This window comes from Notothenia rossii, assembly GCF_949606895.1.
Source record: "Notothenia rossii genome assembly, chromosome: 4".
Taxonomy (NCBI): Eukaryota; Metazoa; Chordata; class Actinopteri; order Perciformes; family Nototheniidae; genus Notothenia; species Notothenia rossii.
Window position 1 is genome coordinate 7,622,994 of NC_136902.1, and position 18,717 is coordinate 7,641,710.

The following is an 18,717-nucleotide window of genomic DNA, read 5'->3' on the forward strand; positions in this document are numbered from 1 at the left end:
GGCATGAATCGCTGAAAGGCTTGTGAAGCTTTGTTTCGTGAAATGCTGGCAGAGGGTGTGGCCTCTGGGTATTCACACGTCACAGTACCCAGGAAGGAAACATTGGAAAATGAGAAATCTCCAACGAGGCGTTTTGGGGCAGCATAGACTGTGTTAGAGTTTTACTCGCTACAGGGTGTACTTTGAGGGTTTGTGACTCTGCAGAACGTTTACATGCAGAAAAACCTTCATCACACACAAGGGGACGGGTAATAACCGGAAAAGCATGACATGGGCCCTTTAACATTTAAATTATTAAATTATTGTGAAACTCATTTCAGAAATAATTTAACATAACTTTTATTTGTATATGTAGAAAGTGTGTTGTGCAGCAGATGCAGTACAGAGCAGGAAGAGCGCTAATATAAAAAACAATATATAAAATAAAACTCTATTAAAAAAATCCAGATATATATAAACAATACAAACAGGGTACAAGTCTGACACATTACGCAACAGTATGAGGAGTGGCATCTTTTATCCCATAGTTTCATATCTATTTATTCTGATATAATAAAATATTTATGAAGTCTTAAACCAAAATAGTCAATTTAATAGTCAAAGCTAATTTGAAGCAACATATCTTATGCTAATCTGCTAACTTGACTAGAACAGTCTATCTTACAGAGATAACTTTAATACCATATCAAGTGTAATAAAATGAACTTTATAAATAAATTGAAGCCATAAAAGAGCTTTTTACATTAAACTACAGATCATTTAACTGAGGCTTTTATCCAAAGGGACGTACAATAAGTGCAACCAGCTTTGACCTGAAGCAAACTGTTGAAGCGGCACGTTTGTGAACTGGAGCAGAGCTGGACTGATCATCACATGAGCAGGTCATTCAGAGCAGGTTTGAAATAAGTAAATGGTTAAATAATCGTACATATTCCTCTGTTTCCGATTATTTACGCGGCTGCTTGATTCACACCAGCTTCTTCTGCCAGACTGTGAGAGTTATTGGGGGTTGTTAACAGTAGAGTACAGAGGGGGCTCGTCAGGGCTAGCTTCCACCCGAGGAACAGAGTAGATAACACACTCGGCGTCACCGTGGAAACCGCCGTGGGACGAGCCGACGCTGACAAATTTGATCTCAGAGTAGGCGTGTTGACTCGGGTCGTCTTCAGCCTGGAGTAAAAAACATTGGTTGATTAAATGTGTCTTTAACAACAGAACAAAACAAGCAACTGGACTTGGTTGTGAAGTGACGGAAAAAACGTTCAGAAGTTCTGTTTGTTTAGGTATTTTATTCATATTTACACGTAATATAATATTACTGCAGACATTTTCTGAAATGAATCAAAGCCAAATCTGGCATTTCAGTAAATATGATCAGGAAGCAGCAACAGGTACACAAATGCAGTCCTACCGAGCTAATGTTTTGTGATCCCAAAGTTAAAGTTGTATAAAAAATGTTGGTGTATTTTGTAAACTATCTGCAGCGACATCGTTGTAGTAATCATTGGTTTTGGCTCAATGTGGTTGAGTTTATTGAGTGTCAATTGAAGAGATTTCCACAGGAGATTTCACATAGATCCTAATAGTACACTTTGTTGGTCTTCAGAAGAATGAATTAATATGACGCTCAGATTTCCTCAAACTCACCTCTGGTGCAGAAGCACATTGTGTTTCCTCATGAGGTTCTGAAAAACACAACAGTACTTTGAGAACAAAATTATTTAGGCCAACCGTTAAAATCTGAGTAAAACAAGATAAATAGATGTGTGTTGAGTTTGTAAACAACAGAATATACAGTATATTCAATCATTAACCACCCTGCCAAGTATCAATTCCTAAATGTAATAAGTATACAAAATAAGGATTCAATGAAAAAATAACAAGCTATGGCTGTACATGTTTCTGAAATGATTATTAACAACAAAACAAAGCCACTGATGAAAACTGAATAAGTATATAAAATAAGGTTTCAATGAGCTATGGCTGTACATGTTTTTAAAATGCATATTCACTTTAAAAAAGCCTCTGATCCGACTTCACTGAGCCTCCAAAACAGAGGAAGCTATCCTCTCAGCTCTCTTTATTTTTATGTGTGTGTGAAAAGGTTCTTCTATAAATGGCAAAGGCTTGTAGTCGTTTATTGTTTGTGTGTGTGTGTGTGTGTGTGTGTGTGTGTGTGTGTGTGTGTGTGTGTGTGTGTGTGTGTGTGTGTGTGTGTGTGTGTGTGTGTGTGTGTAGATATGTGTGTGTATATGTTTGTGCGTGTGTGCGTGCGTGTGTGTGTGTGTGTGTGTGTGTGTGTGTGTGTGTGTGTGTGTGTGTGTGTGTGTGTGTGTGTGTGTGTGTGTGTGTGTGTTACCTGGTTCCTCACCTTTGGCTTTACAAATCCTCTTCCTGCAGAATACCAGCACAGACAGTGATGACACGATGAGCAGGACGACCAGAGTCAGAGACACATACAGGATCACAGCTGTTTGAGCACAATAACAAGTTGCAGTTAATGGTAAACTATGACATCTAACATTTACAGTTTCCATAATCCATTTCGTTTTTTTGAGGGGGACAGGTTGTCTCTAGCTGAAGACAAAAGGTCAACAGTATTTTCCATATCGGTCAAAATAGAGTAAACATTATGAATGCTGGGACCTTAAAGGTGCAGCATTTTAAAATCTAAGTTGTAATGTGTTTTGAAAGATGCTAATTGAAATGTGCAGGTTGTGATTGTATAAAAAGCATAGAACAATATGATGGAAGAATGTGATTGACTTTCCAATGCTTTATTATGTTTCATACTGTAAGTTGTTGCAGCAATTGTATACATTATTCAGCAACACAGTGTGTGGTTGAACCTGTGGTTTTAGGGGAGGCTGGTGAAGATGTGGAGCTTTCACTTTGGTTTGATGTTTCTGTAGAGGCTGATGGGACGGATGATGGAGGAGTAGAAGTGGTCAGAGCTGTGAACAAAAACAAGCAAGAAGTCCTGATGAGAGAAATTAGATCCTCCTGAGTGTCTGTGTGTTTCAGCTGAACTCTTTTAAATTGAGAGTCTAAAACATCAGCAGCTTTCAGTGAAAACTGTCTTCAGAGACAAGAACAAACATTTTCATTATCAAGCAGAAACTCACCATCAGTGACGATGAGCCTAAACCTCTGGTATGGATCTTTAGAGTCAGGTCCGTCCAGACCACACCTGTACCATCCTGAGTCAGACTGGGTCAGCTGTTCGATGCTCACATACACAAATCCTTCTTTTGATCCTTCAAGATATCTGATGCTGTATCTGCCTTCTTTCAAATCTTTGTTTGTCGGTCCAACAAGAACGTCTCTTTCACATTCCTCCTTGCAGAAGTACATCCTGCTCCCATATTGAGTAAAGGAGCATTTAACTACAATATTTCCTCCAGTTCTAGCATCGATTGTTTTTTCTGCAGAAGGATCACCATTAAGTTTTGCTGTTAAAAAACAAAAACAATCAATAGTTACTATTTGTAGTTTACAAATCGTAGTTTCAATATTTTAAACTTGGTATATTTCCAGACGTGATCCAGTCACTGAGGGATGAGGTGTGACGATTTAATGAAACAGCTTTTTGACTGAAATTCTTTATTATTTTATTTCAGTTTGATTTGGTATCATTATACTTTGGATTTATATTAGATTTGAATGCTTTAATAAAATCGCAGGCTTTGTATTTTTTGTTATAAATAGTGTCTGATTGAGCTTAACTGATAATTACATTATTAAATATGTGAACTTTAGGAAGATGATCTGTTGACATTTTTTTGAAAGGATTTCTTTACCCCTTGACAGTATCGTTTTTATATTATGACATACCCTGAGTTTCCTTGAGTTCATTTGCTCATAACTTCCCTAAAACATTACTTATCTAAACACTTCTGCATTAACTGTTCTTGAGGAAAGAGGAGCTCGTCTCTTTGTACAGAAGTGTTTTAAACGGTGAGGTTTAAGCAGAATGCATGTTTTAGGGAAGTACTGAGCACACAGTAAATGACATTAGGATTATACAGCATTAGTTGTGTTAGAGTTAGATAACAGATGTTTTAATATATTTCTGCTGTCGTAAAACGAGGCCCTGAATTAATTTCACATTCTTTAAGACTTTTCTCCATTTTGGGATTCTTTGTTCACCGTGGAGTCATGCTCGGAAAAGTTATCAAATTCAAGATGATCTGAAAATGGTAATTTGGGGGTAAAGTATTCCTTTAAAGCCTGACTGCAGCCACACACCACCAGTTCAGTTGTAATTGTCTTAGTTTTCAACAGAACACAGAGCGGCCGTATGATCTACTTCATTCAGATAAGAACAGAGACAACAGATCTATATGCTCGTGCCCCGGTATTACATTCTTCATCAATAATGTTCTAAACAATAATATTCAAATACACTTGTGCACGTTTGTCAGTTTCGGTTTATGAGTTACTTTCAGAAGACATGTTGGATTTATGGTGAAAAGGTAAAACTATTATTAAGATAATGAAGAAGATTCTGTTTTTAGTAGAAACTCACCATCAACAACGATGATCTCAATATCCTTGTATGAAGCCTGTGAAGAAGATGTAACCACACCACACCAGTAGCGTCCTGAGTCAGACTTGGTCAGCTGAGAGATGGTCGCAAACAAACCTCCATCTTTATGATCAATCCTGTATCTGCCTCTCTGAGCTGGGGCATCAGTTGTTTGAATGAGAATGTCTTTTCTACATGGTTCCTTACAGAAGAACTTCATGGTTCTATACCAAGGAAAGGAGCATTCAACTCTGATATCTTCTCCTTCAGTTCCTGAATAGACAGTGAGTTGGGCACTGACGAGACCGGTGTTTCCATCCTGCAGAGCTGAACAAAGGATGAACAAAAGATAAACCATCATTAGTAGTGGTCCCTACTTCCTGTAAGGTGCTGCAGTCTGATCACAACACTTCCTGTTTCACATGAACACAGATCCTCAGAGTTAAACCACAGCCTGTGACTGAAGATCACCATCAGCACTGCAGGTTAATGTGACCGTTTGGTCTGAGACCTTTATCCTTTAGACAAAAAGACTACATGAAGTCTTCATCTCTTACTTTAAGAGTTACATTAACGCAAATCCTTAAAGTACATAACCTAAAAAGTGTTTTATGTCAACACCACTTTTTTAAATGTATGACATTTTTGGACAAAACACTATAGATATAAACTTTATTTATCCCAAATTGGGAAATCATTTTAGTTTCAGCAGCAGTGTCAAGCCGTACGCGAGTTATAAATGTTTAAAAGATACAAATATAATAAAAAGTCAAAATTAACATTAGCGGCTTGTATATAGTAAGAATAAAAATCAAAAGATTAATAAATGAATCACGAAAATATTTTTGCAGATTAAAGAGCAACTTCCAGGTTAGAGACACCAGTGAATAAATGTGTAGGAAAATTATGAATAGACTAGATTTCCCCAAAAATATACAGAAATATACACGACATTGACATCTGGCGTCGTTTTAGTAAAAAAATTTCACTTCCGCATAAAAGAGCCTCGGCACGTGACCTCCCGCGTGTGACGTAACACGGGGGACACAAGGGGGAGAGCGGCCGGTCTAACGTATGAATAAACATGGATCACAATGCTAGTTTTGACACAGAAGAGGTTGAAAATATATATTCGAATGCATATGATTATAATTATGAGCCTGCTAGGCGTCCAAGAGACCAGGAGCAGCCAAGGATTAGAAGAAATAACGGCCATCGGAGAGAAATGGAGCTGTGGTGTGAGGAGAACCAGTGGAGAACAGAGCAGCTGTCTTGGTGAGTGACCGGCGTTAGCATGTTAGCTAACGTCAGTCACATCACAACATTGTGAAGTTAGCCATCATATATCAGGCTATAACTAAAGTAGCATTGATAATATAGTAACGTTACTGGCAGGACTGTTGATACTGATCCATAACAGAAACTAATGCGCAAGTATCAGCCGTATCTCGCGTTACCTAATGCAACTCCACACTACGGTGCTGTGTACCGGAGGGGAGACGCGAGATACGGCTGATACTTGACGATCTGGCGGAGAAAGGTTGTGGAGCCTCCGTTGATATGCCGTTGTAAATGGCTTGATGGAAAGCAGGTGTGTAGTCGGGGAGGGTGCACAGCTGATTGCAGCAGGTGAGTGGAGGTTGAGCCGGGAGCCAGGAGTGACAGCCACCACGCACACACAAACAACACAGACAGGGGGAAACAAACAAACACAAAGGAGACGGCTGGAGCAGTAGGAAAAAACATAGATTTGTTTTGTTTTGTTTTATTTATTTAATGGTTTTATAAATTTATTTTAATTTTATTTTGATTAGAACATAGGTTAATGAGTTGGAATGATGTGATGATGCATACTCTTGTACAGTAGGTGGCGGTATGCACCTTTTAAGTTGTTTGCAATCCGCCAAAAGCAAGAGAAGAAGAAGAAGAAGCTGGAGCAGTACAGCCACCACAGCGTTACCTAATGGAACTCCACACTTTGTCTTACGGTGCAGTGTACCAGAGGGGAGAGAGAGGGGGGGAGAGAAGTAATACGGTTTCCTGCTAAAGCTTTGGAGAGTATGTGCTGCAGGGAGGTGGATGCACAACGCACCCAGGAACGAACGCTAGCTCCGGTCCTTTTTACTGTGGACTCGATGTCCTGACAGGCTGGTATTTGTGCAACCTGCACAAACACAATACTGCACCATGATTACAAATGGTGAAATACAATGTAAAACTACCGAAAAAAAACAGCTCACTAAAACACAACCGCTCAACTCAACGCAACTACTAACTATACCCGCGGTCAGAGAGCGGAGATGTTTCCCCTGTGTGATGTAATATGACGCGTTTGACGTATGACCTTAAAAAAAGCAGTTTTTAAGAGCAGAGCTCAAAATTCCTCATTTCCCTCTGAATTCCTGCCCTTCTGTCTCGTAAAACATATCAAATCCTACATTCACTTTTTTAATTGTAATTTTCAAGCAAGTTTAAGCATAAATGTAGAAAAAACAAAAACCTGCAAGTTGCTCTTTAACAACGGTCAAAGTCCTTGACAGCGGTCTGTTTGTTCGGTATTAACAACGTGTCACATGTTCTAAATTGACCAATCAGAATAGAGTATTCAACTAAGCCATGTAATAACTTGAATTAATTTGCTCATAACTTCCCTAAAACATTACTTAACTAAACACTTCTGCATTAACTGTTCTTGAGAAAAGAGGAGCTCGTCTCTTTGTACAGAAGTGTTTTAAATGGTGAGGTTTAAGCAGAATGCATGTTTTAGGGAAGTACTGAGCACACAGTAAATGACTTTAGGATTATACTGTAAAGCATTAGTTGTGTTAGAGTTAGTTAACGGATGTTTTAATATATTTCTGCTGTTGTAAAACGAGGCCCTGAATTAATTTCACATTCTTTAAGACTTTTCTCCATTTTGGGATTCTTTGTTCACCGTGGAGTCATGCTAGGAAAAGTTATCAAATTCAAGATGATCGGAAAATTGTAATTTGGGGGTTAGCTTTTAAAGGGCCCATGTCACGGCCATTTCTACTGATCATAATTCCATTGTTGAGGTCTGCAGCCACAAACCACGAGTTCAGTTGTTAATATTGTCTTTTGATCTCAGTCTTTTACTAATTGTCTTAATTTTCAACAGAACAGAGAGCGGCCGTATGATCTACTTCATTCAGATAAGAACAGAGACAACATATCAATATGCTCGTGCCCTCAGTATTAAATTCTTCATCAATAATGTTCTAAACAATAATATTCAAATACACTTGTGTATGTGTTTCGGTTTATGAGTTACTTTCAGAAGACATGTTGGATTTAGATGAGGTAAAGGTGAAAAGGTAAAACTATTATTAAGACAAGGAAGAAGATTCAGTTTTTAGTAGAAACTCACCATCAACAACGATGATCTCAATTTCCTTGTAGGAAGTCCATGAAGAAGATGTAACCACACCACACCTGTAGCGTCCTGAGTCAGACTTGGTCAGCTGAGTGATGGTCACAAAAAAAACTCCATCTTTATAATCAATGCTGTATCTGCCTCTCTGAGCTGAGACATCAGTTGTTTCAATGAGAATGTCTTCTTGTCTACATGGTTCCTTACAGAAGACCTTCCTGCTTCTATACCAAGTAGAGGAGCATTTAAATCTGACATCTTCTCCTTCAGTTACTGAATAGACAGAGAGTTGGGCACTGACGAGACCGGTGCTTCCATCCTGCAGAGCTGAACAAAAGATGAACAAAAGATGAACCATCATGAGTAGTGGTCAGTACTTCCTGTAAGGTGCTGCAGTTTGATCACAACACTTCTTTAGACACAAAGACTACATGAAGTCTCCATCTGTAACTTTAAGAGTTACATTAACGCAAATCCTTAAAGTACATCACCTAAAATGTATTTAATGTCAATACCACCTTTTTTCATTTAAGACATTTTTGGACAAAACACTTAGATAGATATAAACTCTATTTATCCCAAATTGGGAAATAATTTTGTTCCAGCAGCAGTGTCAAGCCGTACGCGAGTTATAAATGTTTAAAAGATACAATCAGATACAAATATAATAAAAAGTCAAAATTAACATTAGCGGCATGTTTTCTTTAGCAAGAATACAAATCAAAAGATTAATAAATGAATCAAGAAAATATATTTGCAGATTAAATGATTATGAAAACATCATATTCATTATTTCACAGTGACTAAATGTTACTAATTCAGTGAGCAGATAATAACTGAGTTTAATGATAATGTGTTTGTTTGAGGAAGTGAAACATATGTCATTGGTTGCATAGCTACTAAAAAGCCTAATTTTGGAATATTTGAATAACTCGTACTGCTGGAGCCTTGCATTAACTTAAGAATAATAACAGACAAATTAAAAATAAATAAATTACTAACAGGAAAATAAAGTGAAGTACTCACAGAAGAGGAGGAAGAAGCAGATCAAAGTGTGAGAGACTTCCATGCTGAGACTCTGATGGTTTACCACTGACTGTCTTTCTTTACTGGCTAACCAGGAACTTGTTACTTCTTTAAATGATGAAGTCCCTCCTCCAAACACAACACAGCTCTACTCTCCTCCCCAACGCAGAAACACATGGTCTAAAAATACTCCATTGAAAGTAATGAATTGTAAATATCAGCAAAATGTACTTTTAGTATCAGTGAAAGTAATAATTATGCATAATAGCTCCTTTCATCGTGCTGTTTTAATATAGAATACATGATTCTGTTTTTATGTCAACAAATACATGTCGGAGCATTTTAATGTTGTAGTGTGTCAAGGTGGAGCCAATTTTATATAAGCAGTACATTCTGCATCATATCATCATGTTTCGTATGTCAAACGTTACAAGTAGCCTAACTGAGTGTCAGATATCTATAGTTGAGTAAACAAATATAAAATCTATAAGCATTGCATTTAAATACTCAAGTAAAGAACCAGTTATTTATGTACAAAAAAGGTTAACATGGAAGCTTAATTCAGGCAGACATTGGCAAAATCAGTAAACCTTTAATTTCCATCATTTCACTACAACACTCACTTACTCATGTATATGTTGTTGAGTCAACATTAGAAAAACAAATATTACTGGAAATGATATCCGTAGTTTCATCACATTGTTCCCCCCAAAGAAGGAAGAAGTACTCAGGTCTTGTACTTAAGTAAAAGTAGAAGTAACAGTGTAGGAATACTCTGTTACAAGTAAAAGTCCTGCATTCAAAAGGTTACTAAAGTAAAAGTAACATGATTAGCATCAATGCTTAAAGTACCACAAATATAATTATTAAATGTAAATTCACCCATTCCAGAATAATATATGTTTTGATTATAATGATTGATCACTCAAGTGTTATCAAAGCTGGTAAAGGTGCAGCTAGTTTGAATTATTCCGTATGCTGCAGGGTAGCTTGTGAATTTACTCCAGGTGGAACTAAAGTCTGATTTAAGTGTTGATTATATTTCACATTATTTATCAAAATGTGCAAACTAAACCAAGATAATAAATAGATGTAGTGAAGTAAAAGTACACAGATTACCTCTAAATTGTAGTGGAGTAAGAAGTATTAGAAAATGGAAATATCTCAAAGTATCTCAAAATTGTTTACAGTATTTGAGTTAATGTACTTAGTTACTTCCCACCTCTGCCCTAATGTTAATTTAAATGGAAAATAACGGTTTTTAACAGAACACGGCTAACAGAATCAGTCTGGAGCAAGCTTTAAGGTGACCTATCATTTGAACCATATATTGTAGGGCCATACCTATATAAAGTATATCAATATAGTTTTTTTTTCAAAATACCAAACAGATCCTGCATTTTAGCCATGCCTCATTTCGCTCTATTTGCTCTGCTGTTTTTCTGTGAGCTGCAGCTGACCACGCCCCCCTGCAGGAGAGGGGAGCGCTTTGAGATCAGCTGCTGGGCTGTCAGAAGAGGGGGAGGAAAATATATCTCCGTCCTCCGTGTTTTATTCTTATATGATTATATAGAGTCATTATTCATTTGTTTTAAAGCTAAATAAATAACAAAGAAGACCTTTGACTGGCACTTTTCTAATTTTGTCCGGATGATTTAAACTTTAACGGACATGTTGACCGGCGAAAAAAAATCTAACTGAAACTCTGCCGCACGGTCCCCTCGTCTCTTGGAAGAGGCGGAGAGGTGGTTGTTTGTCACCTGCTGGTGGACTACCGGAGAGAATTACAGTGCTTGCCTCGACGGGGAGGGATTGCATTGAATTACAGGAGCAAACGCTTGCCTCGGGAGGGAGAAAAAGAGCCACAGCGAGGAATAAACAGAATGGCAACCATGGCAACCATGAGCGGGGAAGTCTTCTTCACTGCTTTTGTGGCAGACTACAGCGCCACTTACAGGCCTGGCATATGTACTACAGCGTCTCCAGCGCTTTCGAGCGGCAATGGCCGGCCGTGGCCCAACCCCACATTCCCCTGATAGGTGGAGAGTTGGCCATATAGGCGGAGCTCCTCGTTCCTGACGTCAGAGAATTTTCAAATCTGGATCAGTCTGTATCAGATCCGTTGCAGCCCCGTTTTTAGAGATTTGGGTATGGAGGAGAAGAGAGAGCATTGTGTTTTCTGACACTTGGTGAGTTCCCTGAAACACCGGGGACACATATTCATTTACAAAAGACGTACAAAACTACATTTTGCATGATAGGTCGCTGAATTGGGACACAGCTATATTCATGTATAAAAGACGTACAAAAGTACATTTTGCATGATAGGTCCCCTTTAACTTACAGAGGCAGGTGAAGTGAGGTTAGCATATTAAGAAGGAAACGGCCCTCCTGATGTTCTTTATACCTTCTCCATTGAAAAGTGTCAATTTTATGTAACTGTTAAAACTAAATTAAACTGTGCTCTTATATTATTCATCACTTTCTGCTCATTCTAAGATCAACAATATGAAACGCAGCAGCAGTTCGTCCTTCTCACGTCACTTTCTAACACCGGAAACTGCACTGTAAAACGTATTAAAAGATGTTTTAGTTTGTCGATAGTTAAAACATATTACTATAACATTTCACCTGTAGTATCATCACATTTTGTTCTCATACTTCTAATGTAATGTACTAACATTTAAATTCAACTGAAAATAACGTTTTTTAAACGGCTAACGGAAACAGTCCTGGAGCTAGCTTAACTTACCGAGGCAGGAGAAGAGCTGTTAGTCCATTAAGAAGAAAACTGTACTCCTGAAGTTCTTCGTACCTTCTGTAGTGAAACATGTCACTGTAATAAGTCATGAATCACACTTAAATTACTGTTCGGGATAAGATTAAAAAAATCAACTACGCAGCTCCTCCTTCCTCTCAGGTTCACTGTCTCTGACCGGAAACTGCTCTGTAAAACTTCCGGTCAGTTTTAGTTAAAGTTTGGACTTGAGGATCCACATCTTTAATTTAAGATTAATATTGTAATGAGTTTTGTTTTTTACCCAACATAAGTTTAAAAATATCATGTTGTGTTTTAATACAATGAATTATTCATTTTGTATTCCACATTCATAAGCGAAACACTTTCCTACACTTCATGAGTTTAATCAATACAGCACCATCTTCCCTAATGTTAAACATACATCCAAACATATGTTAGGTTAAAGTCAATATCATCTTTTCTTGAGTATTTCCATTTACTGATAAATTATACAATATACTGCATTACACTGCGAGAAGCATTTTACTGCCGCTCTGTTGTTTTTCCTCTGAAAACTAATTGTTTCTCTCTTATATTGTAAGATGTTGAAAAAAGTGAACAAAAGCATGCATTTGCAGGGACTTCCTGTGAAGCTGAACATTTATTTTGGGATACAGATTTCTCTGTAAGGAAGACATCTTTTAGCAAATTGCATTAGAGGGTAGTTTCCTGTGTTGTGAAGGACAACATGCTCAGCTTCAGTCTGGCTGAACCACTCTAAAGACTACAGATATTATATATATATATATTATAAGATCTTAAAAAGAACAGAAAAGCCAATGTTGATCGGAGACACATTAGAAAAAGGTAAAACAATTCAGGAAATCTAATAATCAAATAGAAGTGACTCATACTGGTAGCTGGTCACACTTCTAACCACAGGAACAAACAAGACAGACTCAATTTAAAATATGCAACATCTGATGAGCACACATCTGGGGGAGTATATCTGTAAATATAAAAAGGGAAATGACGTTATATAGAAAATGACAGAAATAAAGGTGTACTCACTAAAAAACCAAAAAGGTCAAACCGTGGTAAACTGCGAGCCAAAAATACATTCTTTACAACATGTCGGAACACTGCCAATATAGAATAAAGTGTAAATATTGACAACAAACAAAAACAACTTCAATCCTTTTCCTTTGGTTGGGCCATTTGTCTTATTTACACTTATCTGATATCCGTTTTTACATTTATCAAAAGTTTTTAAGGATAAAAAAAGCAAGAGATGTAAAAAACGTTCCCCCACTAGCATTCCTATTTGGGTCTTTGACGGGGGATAAAGCTTGTGGACATCTTTTAAAGGATGCCGCCTAAAGCTGCTGTTTGATGAGCCCAGAGTTAAATAACCCTAACTGTATTTTATGAATTAGAAGCAGTGTCAATGTTGTAGTAATCATCGGTTTCATCTCCATGTGGTCGTGTATATCTGGCGTGAGTGTGAACAGAAGAGATTTCCACAGGAGGAGATCTGCTCCGGCCGGCCTCCACGATATCATCGTACACTCGGTCGGTCTACAGGAGAAGAGGTGTGAATATCAGCTGGTTTCACAAACACTTATGATCTGGTTCACCAAAACTTACCTCTGTGACGAAATCATATTGTGTTTCCACAGGAGGTTCTGAAAAACACAGCAGTACGTTTAGATAACGACACTACACTGGAAAAACATCTTGCTCAGTCAAATGGAGACAAACAGATTCATCCCTCATCAACTGTCATGATCCCAGTTTTGTTCTATTTCCTGTTTTATTTAGAATTTGTGTTGTCTGTTTGTGCTTCCTGTCCTTGTGTGTGTTTTCCTCCCTGTTCTGATCGTGTGTCCTTCTCTGTCACCTTCTGAACTCATGCACTTTGTTGGTTTTCTGTTTAGTCTTTGTCAGATTCTTCTTTGTCGTTGTTCTTCATGTTCAGGAACTTCTGTTGTTATTTGTGAGTATTTTAACTTTGAAAGTTGTGTCTGTTTCAAAGGTTATTTTACATGTGGAGAAAGATCAGGCAGTTAAAACTTTTCTGTGAGAAACGTTAAGTTCATGTGTGTTACCTGGTTCCTCACTTTTGGCTTTACAAGTCCTCTTCCTGCAGAATACCAGCACAGACAGTGATGACACGATGACCAGGACGACCAGAGTCAGACGCACATACAGGACCACACCTGTGGTTGTTGGAGCACAAACACAGGTCTGTTTTACACTGACAGTTATTGGTAAGCAGGGTATCTTTGGGGGGAATATACTACTGCAGGTCAATAGTATATGCCACATAGAAGTGGTTACATCTGATTAGCTGTCTATTTAAATGTTCAGGTTGTAAAGAGTGTATACAGGCAAGAGCATAAACTGAACAAAAATATACTGTAAATGCAACACTTTTGTTTTTGCTCCCATTTTTCATGAGATGAACTCAAAGATCTAAAACATTTTCTATATACACAAAATAACCATTTCTCTCAAATATTGTTCACAAATCTGAAAAAATCTGTGATAGTGAGGACTTCTCCTTTGCCGAGATAATCCATCCCACCTCACAGGTGTGGCATATCAAGATGCTGATTAGACAGCATGATTATTGAACAGGTGTGCCTTAGGCTGGCCACAATAAAAGGCCACTCTGAAACGTGCAGTTTTGATTTATTGGGGGAGTCTGGGGGGGTCCAAAACCCCTAGGGTTAAACCCTAACCCTAACCCTAACATGACACCCATTGAGCATGTTTGGGATGCTCTGGATCGGCGTATACGACAGCGTGTTCCAGTTCAATATCCAGCAACTTCGCACAGCCTCAGGGTCTGGGGGGGTCCGAAAACCAGTCAGTATCTGGTGTGACCACCATTTGCCTCACGCAGTGCAACACATCTCCTCCGCATGGAGTTGATCAGGTTGTTGATTGTGGCCTGTGGAATGTTGGTCCACTCCTCTTCAACGGCTGTGTGAAGTTGCTGGATATTGGCAGGAACTGGAACACGCTGTCGTATACGCCGATCCAGAGCATCCCAAACATGCTCAATGGGTGACATGTTAGGGTTAGGGTTAGGGTTAAACCTGACTGGTTTTCGGACCCCCCCAGACCCCCCCAATAAAGCAAAACTGCACGTTTCAGAGTGGCCTTTTATTGTGGCCAGCCTAAGGCACACCTGTGCAATAATCATGCTGTCTAATCAGCATCTCGATATGCCACACCTGTGAGGTGGGATGGATTATCTCGGCAAAGGAGAAGTGCTCACTATCACAGATTTGTTCAGATTTGTGAACAATATTTGAGAGAAATGGTTATTTTGTGTAAATAGAAAATGTTTTAGATCTTTGAGTTCATCCCATGAAAAATGGGAGCAAAAACAAAAGTGTTGCGTTTATATTTTTGTTCAGATAAGAACAGAGACAACAGATCAATATGCTCGTGCCCTCAGTATTAAATTCTTCATCAATAATGTTCTAAACAATAATATTCAAATACACTTGTGCACGTGTTTCGGTTTATGAGTTACTTTCAGAAAACATGTTGGATTTAGATGAGGTAAAGGTGAAAAGGTAAAACTATTATTAAGACAATGAAGAAGATTCAGTTTTTAGTAGAAACTCACCATCAACAACGATGATTTCAATTTCCTTGTATGAAGTCCATGAAAAATATGTAACCACACCACACCTGTACCCTCCTGAGTCAGACTTGGTCAGCTGAGTGATGGTCACAAAAAAAAATCCATCTTTATCATCAATCCTGTATCTGCCTCTCTGAGCTGAGGGATCAGTTGTTTCAATGAGAATGTCTTCTTGTCTACATGGTTCCTTACAGAAGACCTTCCTGGTTAAATACCAAGTAGAGGAGCATTCAACTCTGACATCTTCTCCTTCAGTTCCTGAATAGATGTGTTGGGCACTGACGAGACCGGTGTTTCCATCCTGCAGAGCTGAACAAAGGATGAACAAAAGATGAACCATCATTAGTAGTGGTCAGTACTTCCTGTAAGGTGCTGCAGTTTGATCACAACACTTCTTTAGACACAAAGACTACATGAAGTCTCCATCTGTAACTTGAAGTGTTACATTAACGCAAATCCTTAAAGTACATCACCTAAAATGTATTTAATGTCAATACCACCTTTTTTCATTTAAGACATTTTTGGACAAAACACTTAGATAGATATAAACTCTATTTATCCCAAATTTGGAAATCATTTAGTTCCAGCAGCAGTGTCAAGCTGTACGCGAGTAATAAATGTTTAAAAGATACAATCAGATACAAATATAATAAAAAGTCAAAATTAACATTAGCGGCATGTTTTCTTTAGCAAGAATACAAATCAAAAGATTAATAAATGAATCAAGAAAATATATTTGCAGATTAAATGATTATGAAAACAATCATATTCATTATTTCACAGTGACTAAATGTTACTCATTCAGTGAGCAGATAATAACTGAGTTTAATGATGATGTGTTAGTTTGAGGAAGTGAAGCATATGTCATTGGTTGCATAGCTACTAAAAAGCCTAATTTTGGAATATTTGAATAACTCGTACTGCTGGAGCCTTGCATTAACTTAAGAATAATAACAGACAAATTAAAAATAAATAAATTACAAACAGGAAAATAAAGTGAAGTACTCACAGAAGAGGAGGAAGAAGCAGATCAAAGTGTGAGAGACTTCCATGCTGAGACTCTGACGGTTTACCACTGACTGTCTTTCTTTACTGGCTAACCAGGAACTTGTAACTTCTTTAAATGATGAAGTCCCTCCTCCAAACACAACACAGCTCTACTCTCCTCCCCAACGCAGAAACACTATGGTCTAAAAATACTCCAATGAATGAACTGAATTCAAAATGTTAGTAATTATCAGCAAAATGTAATTTCAGTTTCAGTAAAAGTTATCATTATGCACCAATCTTATCTCTCAATTTCACAGTGTTGTTTTATTATATAAAAGTATATTCTGTTGTTATGTCTAACAAATACATGTAGGAGCATTTTAATGTTGTAGTTTGTCAAGGTGGAGCCAATTTTATATAAGCAGTACATTCTGCATCATATCATCATGTTTAATATGTCAAACGTTACAAGTAGCCTAACTGAGTGTCAGATATCTATAGTTGAGTAAACAAATATAAAATCTATAAGCATTGCATTTAAATACTCAAGTAAAGAACCAGTTAGTTATGTACAAAAAAGGTTAACATGGAAGCTTAATTCAGGCAGATATTGGCAAAATTAGTAAACTTTTAATTTCCATAATTTCACTACAACGCTCACTTACTCATGTATACAGTGGCGGCTGGTGGAAAATATTTTTGGTGGGGCTATGGAAATGGTGACAAAACCATACTAGGGCATTTAAAATCAGGAGACTAAATACGAACATTGTGTGTGTGTGTGTGTGTGTGTGTGTGTGTGTGTGTGTGTGTGTGTGTGTGCGTGTGTGTGCGTGTGTGTGTGTGTGTGTGTGTGTGTGTGTGCGTGTGTGTGTGTGTGTGTGTGTGTGTGTGTCATACTTGCCAACCCTCCCGATTTTCGCGGGAGACTCCCGCATTTCTCCCGATTTCTGACAAAATCAGATTTACTCATGACTGTTTCCACTCGGACTTTAATACAGCTACACCATTGTTTGGTTTCCATGGTAGCGCGTCTCTTTAGCAGCGCGCGCAACTCAAAGTCTGAGAGGGTGAGGAAGATGAAAACTGAACAAGAATCGACAACTCGACCCTCTGATCACTCCTTTCCTGTAAAATACAGGTCCAGCCCACACATATGCTCCATGGTGCCACAGGCATTGCCCTTACAACTACAATAAGCATGTAAATGTTCATCTACAGTTTCGGCGATCCACTAGCACCGGAGTCTACAACTGCAGACGCAGCCATCCCCTACTGTAGCGTCACTTTGGATACGAGTCTGAACAACTCACAGACACACAGGCCAGGGCGCTGAAAGGGCGCCCTTTGAGCATCAGATCTGACGACGCTGATTGGCTGAAATTATGTTTCGGCGGCATAGTTTACAGATAGCAACAGTCAGCTTGTTGGCTGCTCTGGCTCAGGGCTCCTTTCTACCGCCCGGACGAGAGAGGGTAATGATACTTATTATATATCCATGAATGATACACGCTGCGGCCAGGCAGGAAACATGTGACTCAGTAACTTTAGACATCGTAAAACAATTTTAAACGAGATGTTATTGTAGATTATACATTTTACTGATACCAACTATATAATATTTACCTTGTTCTTTAAAAATAAAAATATTTTTTGGAAATATATTTATTTATTTATTTTTAATTTTAAGTCAACGTAGAAGTAACAGTGTAGGAAAGTAGTGATATTCATACTACTTTCATCAAAAAGTGACAGGTGGTGTGACCGGTCACACCTACTACTACTTATGCTAATAAGTATGCTAATGACCCCTTTGTTGTGAGGTGTGATAACATGTAGGTGTGGTATCACATGTAGGTGTTATCAGAGGTCGCGTTAACCGAATATATTCCGTCTATGACGGAATTCTTTTGACAATGACGGAAAAATCTGAAAGCAGTCCGTCATTTTGACGGATTAGAGCAAATTCAGAACAGCGCCAAAGTTTCCCCGCAGCAGGGCTCCGGTGTTATGCCCTGATGTCGTTCCCAGACCCCCCCCCCCCCCGTCAGTTGTGTACAGACCGACGGATAATAATGGATTTTGACGGACATTTTATGATCCTGTCCGTCAAAATTACGGGCAGCGAAAAGGTCTAGCTAGCGCAACCTCTGGGTGTGATATCCTTTGATGTGAGGTGTGAGGTTTGATAATGTGTAGGTGTGATATCACACCTCTTAATTAAACCTTTGATGTGAGGAGGTCAAGAAACGGATGCAGTATCTTTGTCGGGTTCAGACCCCTCCGTCTGAGGCTCTTCATGAAAAATGGAGTCTGGGAAATGGAGATGTTTGGGGTTATGTGTTCAACTATATGGCGAATTAACTTCATTTTTACCATCT

At 38.3% G+C, this 18,717-nt stretch overlaps 2 protein-coding genes across 12 annotated transcripts in view; both read right to left on the minus strand.

The window, feature by feature from the left end:
* Positions 1-323: 323 nt before the first annotated feature.
* The window catches only part of LOC307037832 (polymeric immunoglobulin receptor-like), a 44,887-nt gene continuing 26,493 nt past the window's right edge, over positions 324-18,717 (minus strand). For 3 of the 9 annotated variants that reach the window (XM_079678987.1, XM_079678986.1, XM_079678985.1), the window contains 7 exons: positions 7,917-8,246; positions 4,529-4,855; positions 3,126-3,452; positions 2,850-2,954; positions 2,360-2,470; positions 1,648-1,685; positions 324-1,170 (listed from right to left, as the gene is read on the minus strand). In XM_079678987.1, the coding sequence (XP_079535113.1) occupies positions 1,000-1,170; positions 1,648-1,685; positions 2,360-2,470; positions 2,850-2,954; positions 3,126-3,452; positions 4,529-4,855; positions 7,917-8,246 (1,409 nt within the window). In that variant the 3' untranslated portion in view covers positions 324-999. Of the gene's footprint in view, positions 1,171-1,647; positions 1,686-2,359; positions 2,471-2,849; positions 2,955-3,125; positions 3,453-4,528; positions 4,856-7,916; positions 8,247-8,945; positions 11,204-11,697; positions 11,907-18,717 lie in introns of those variants that run through there. The other 6 variants (XM_079678989.1, XM_079678990.1, XM_079678991.1 and 3 more) reach the window with 6 other exon arrangements.
* Positions 13,111-17,736, minus strand: LOC307037836 (uncharacterized protein; the record flags this gene model as incomplete). 3 transcript variants are annotated; one of them, XM_079678998.1, is made up of 5 exons in its annotated part: positions 17,237-17,736; positions 15,329-15,655; positions 13,806-13,904; positions 13,333-13,370; positions 13,111-13,263 (listed from the first exon to the last, which is right to left on the minus strand). In XM_079678998.1, the coding sequence occupies exons 1-5, from the start codon at positions 17,358-17,360 to the stop codon at positions 13,111-13,113; spliced, it is 741 nt and encodes a 246-aa protein (XP_079535124.1). In that variant the 5' UTR covers positions 17,361-17,736. The 3 variants fall into 3 exon arrangements, with proteins under 3 accessions (XP_079535124.1, XP_079535123.1, XP_079535125.1); XM_079678997.1 differs by having other exon boundaries at positions 13,794-13,904; positions 17,237-17,718; XM_079678999.1 differs by lacking the exon at positions 17,237-17,736 and adding an exon at positions 16,356-17,151 and having other exon boundaries at positions 13,794-13,904.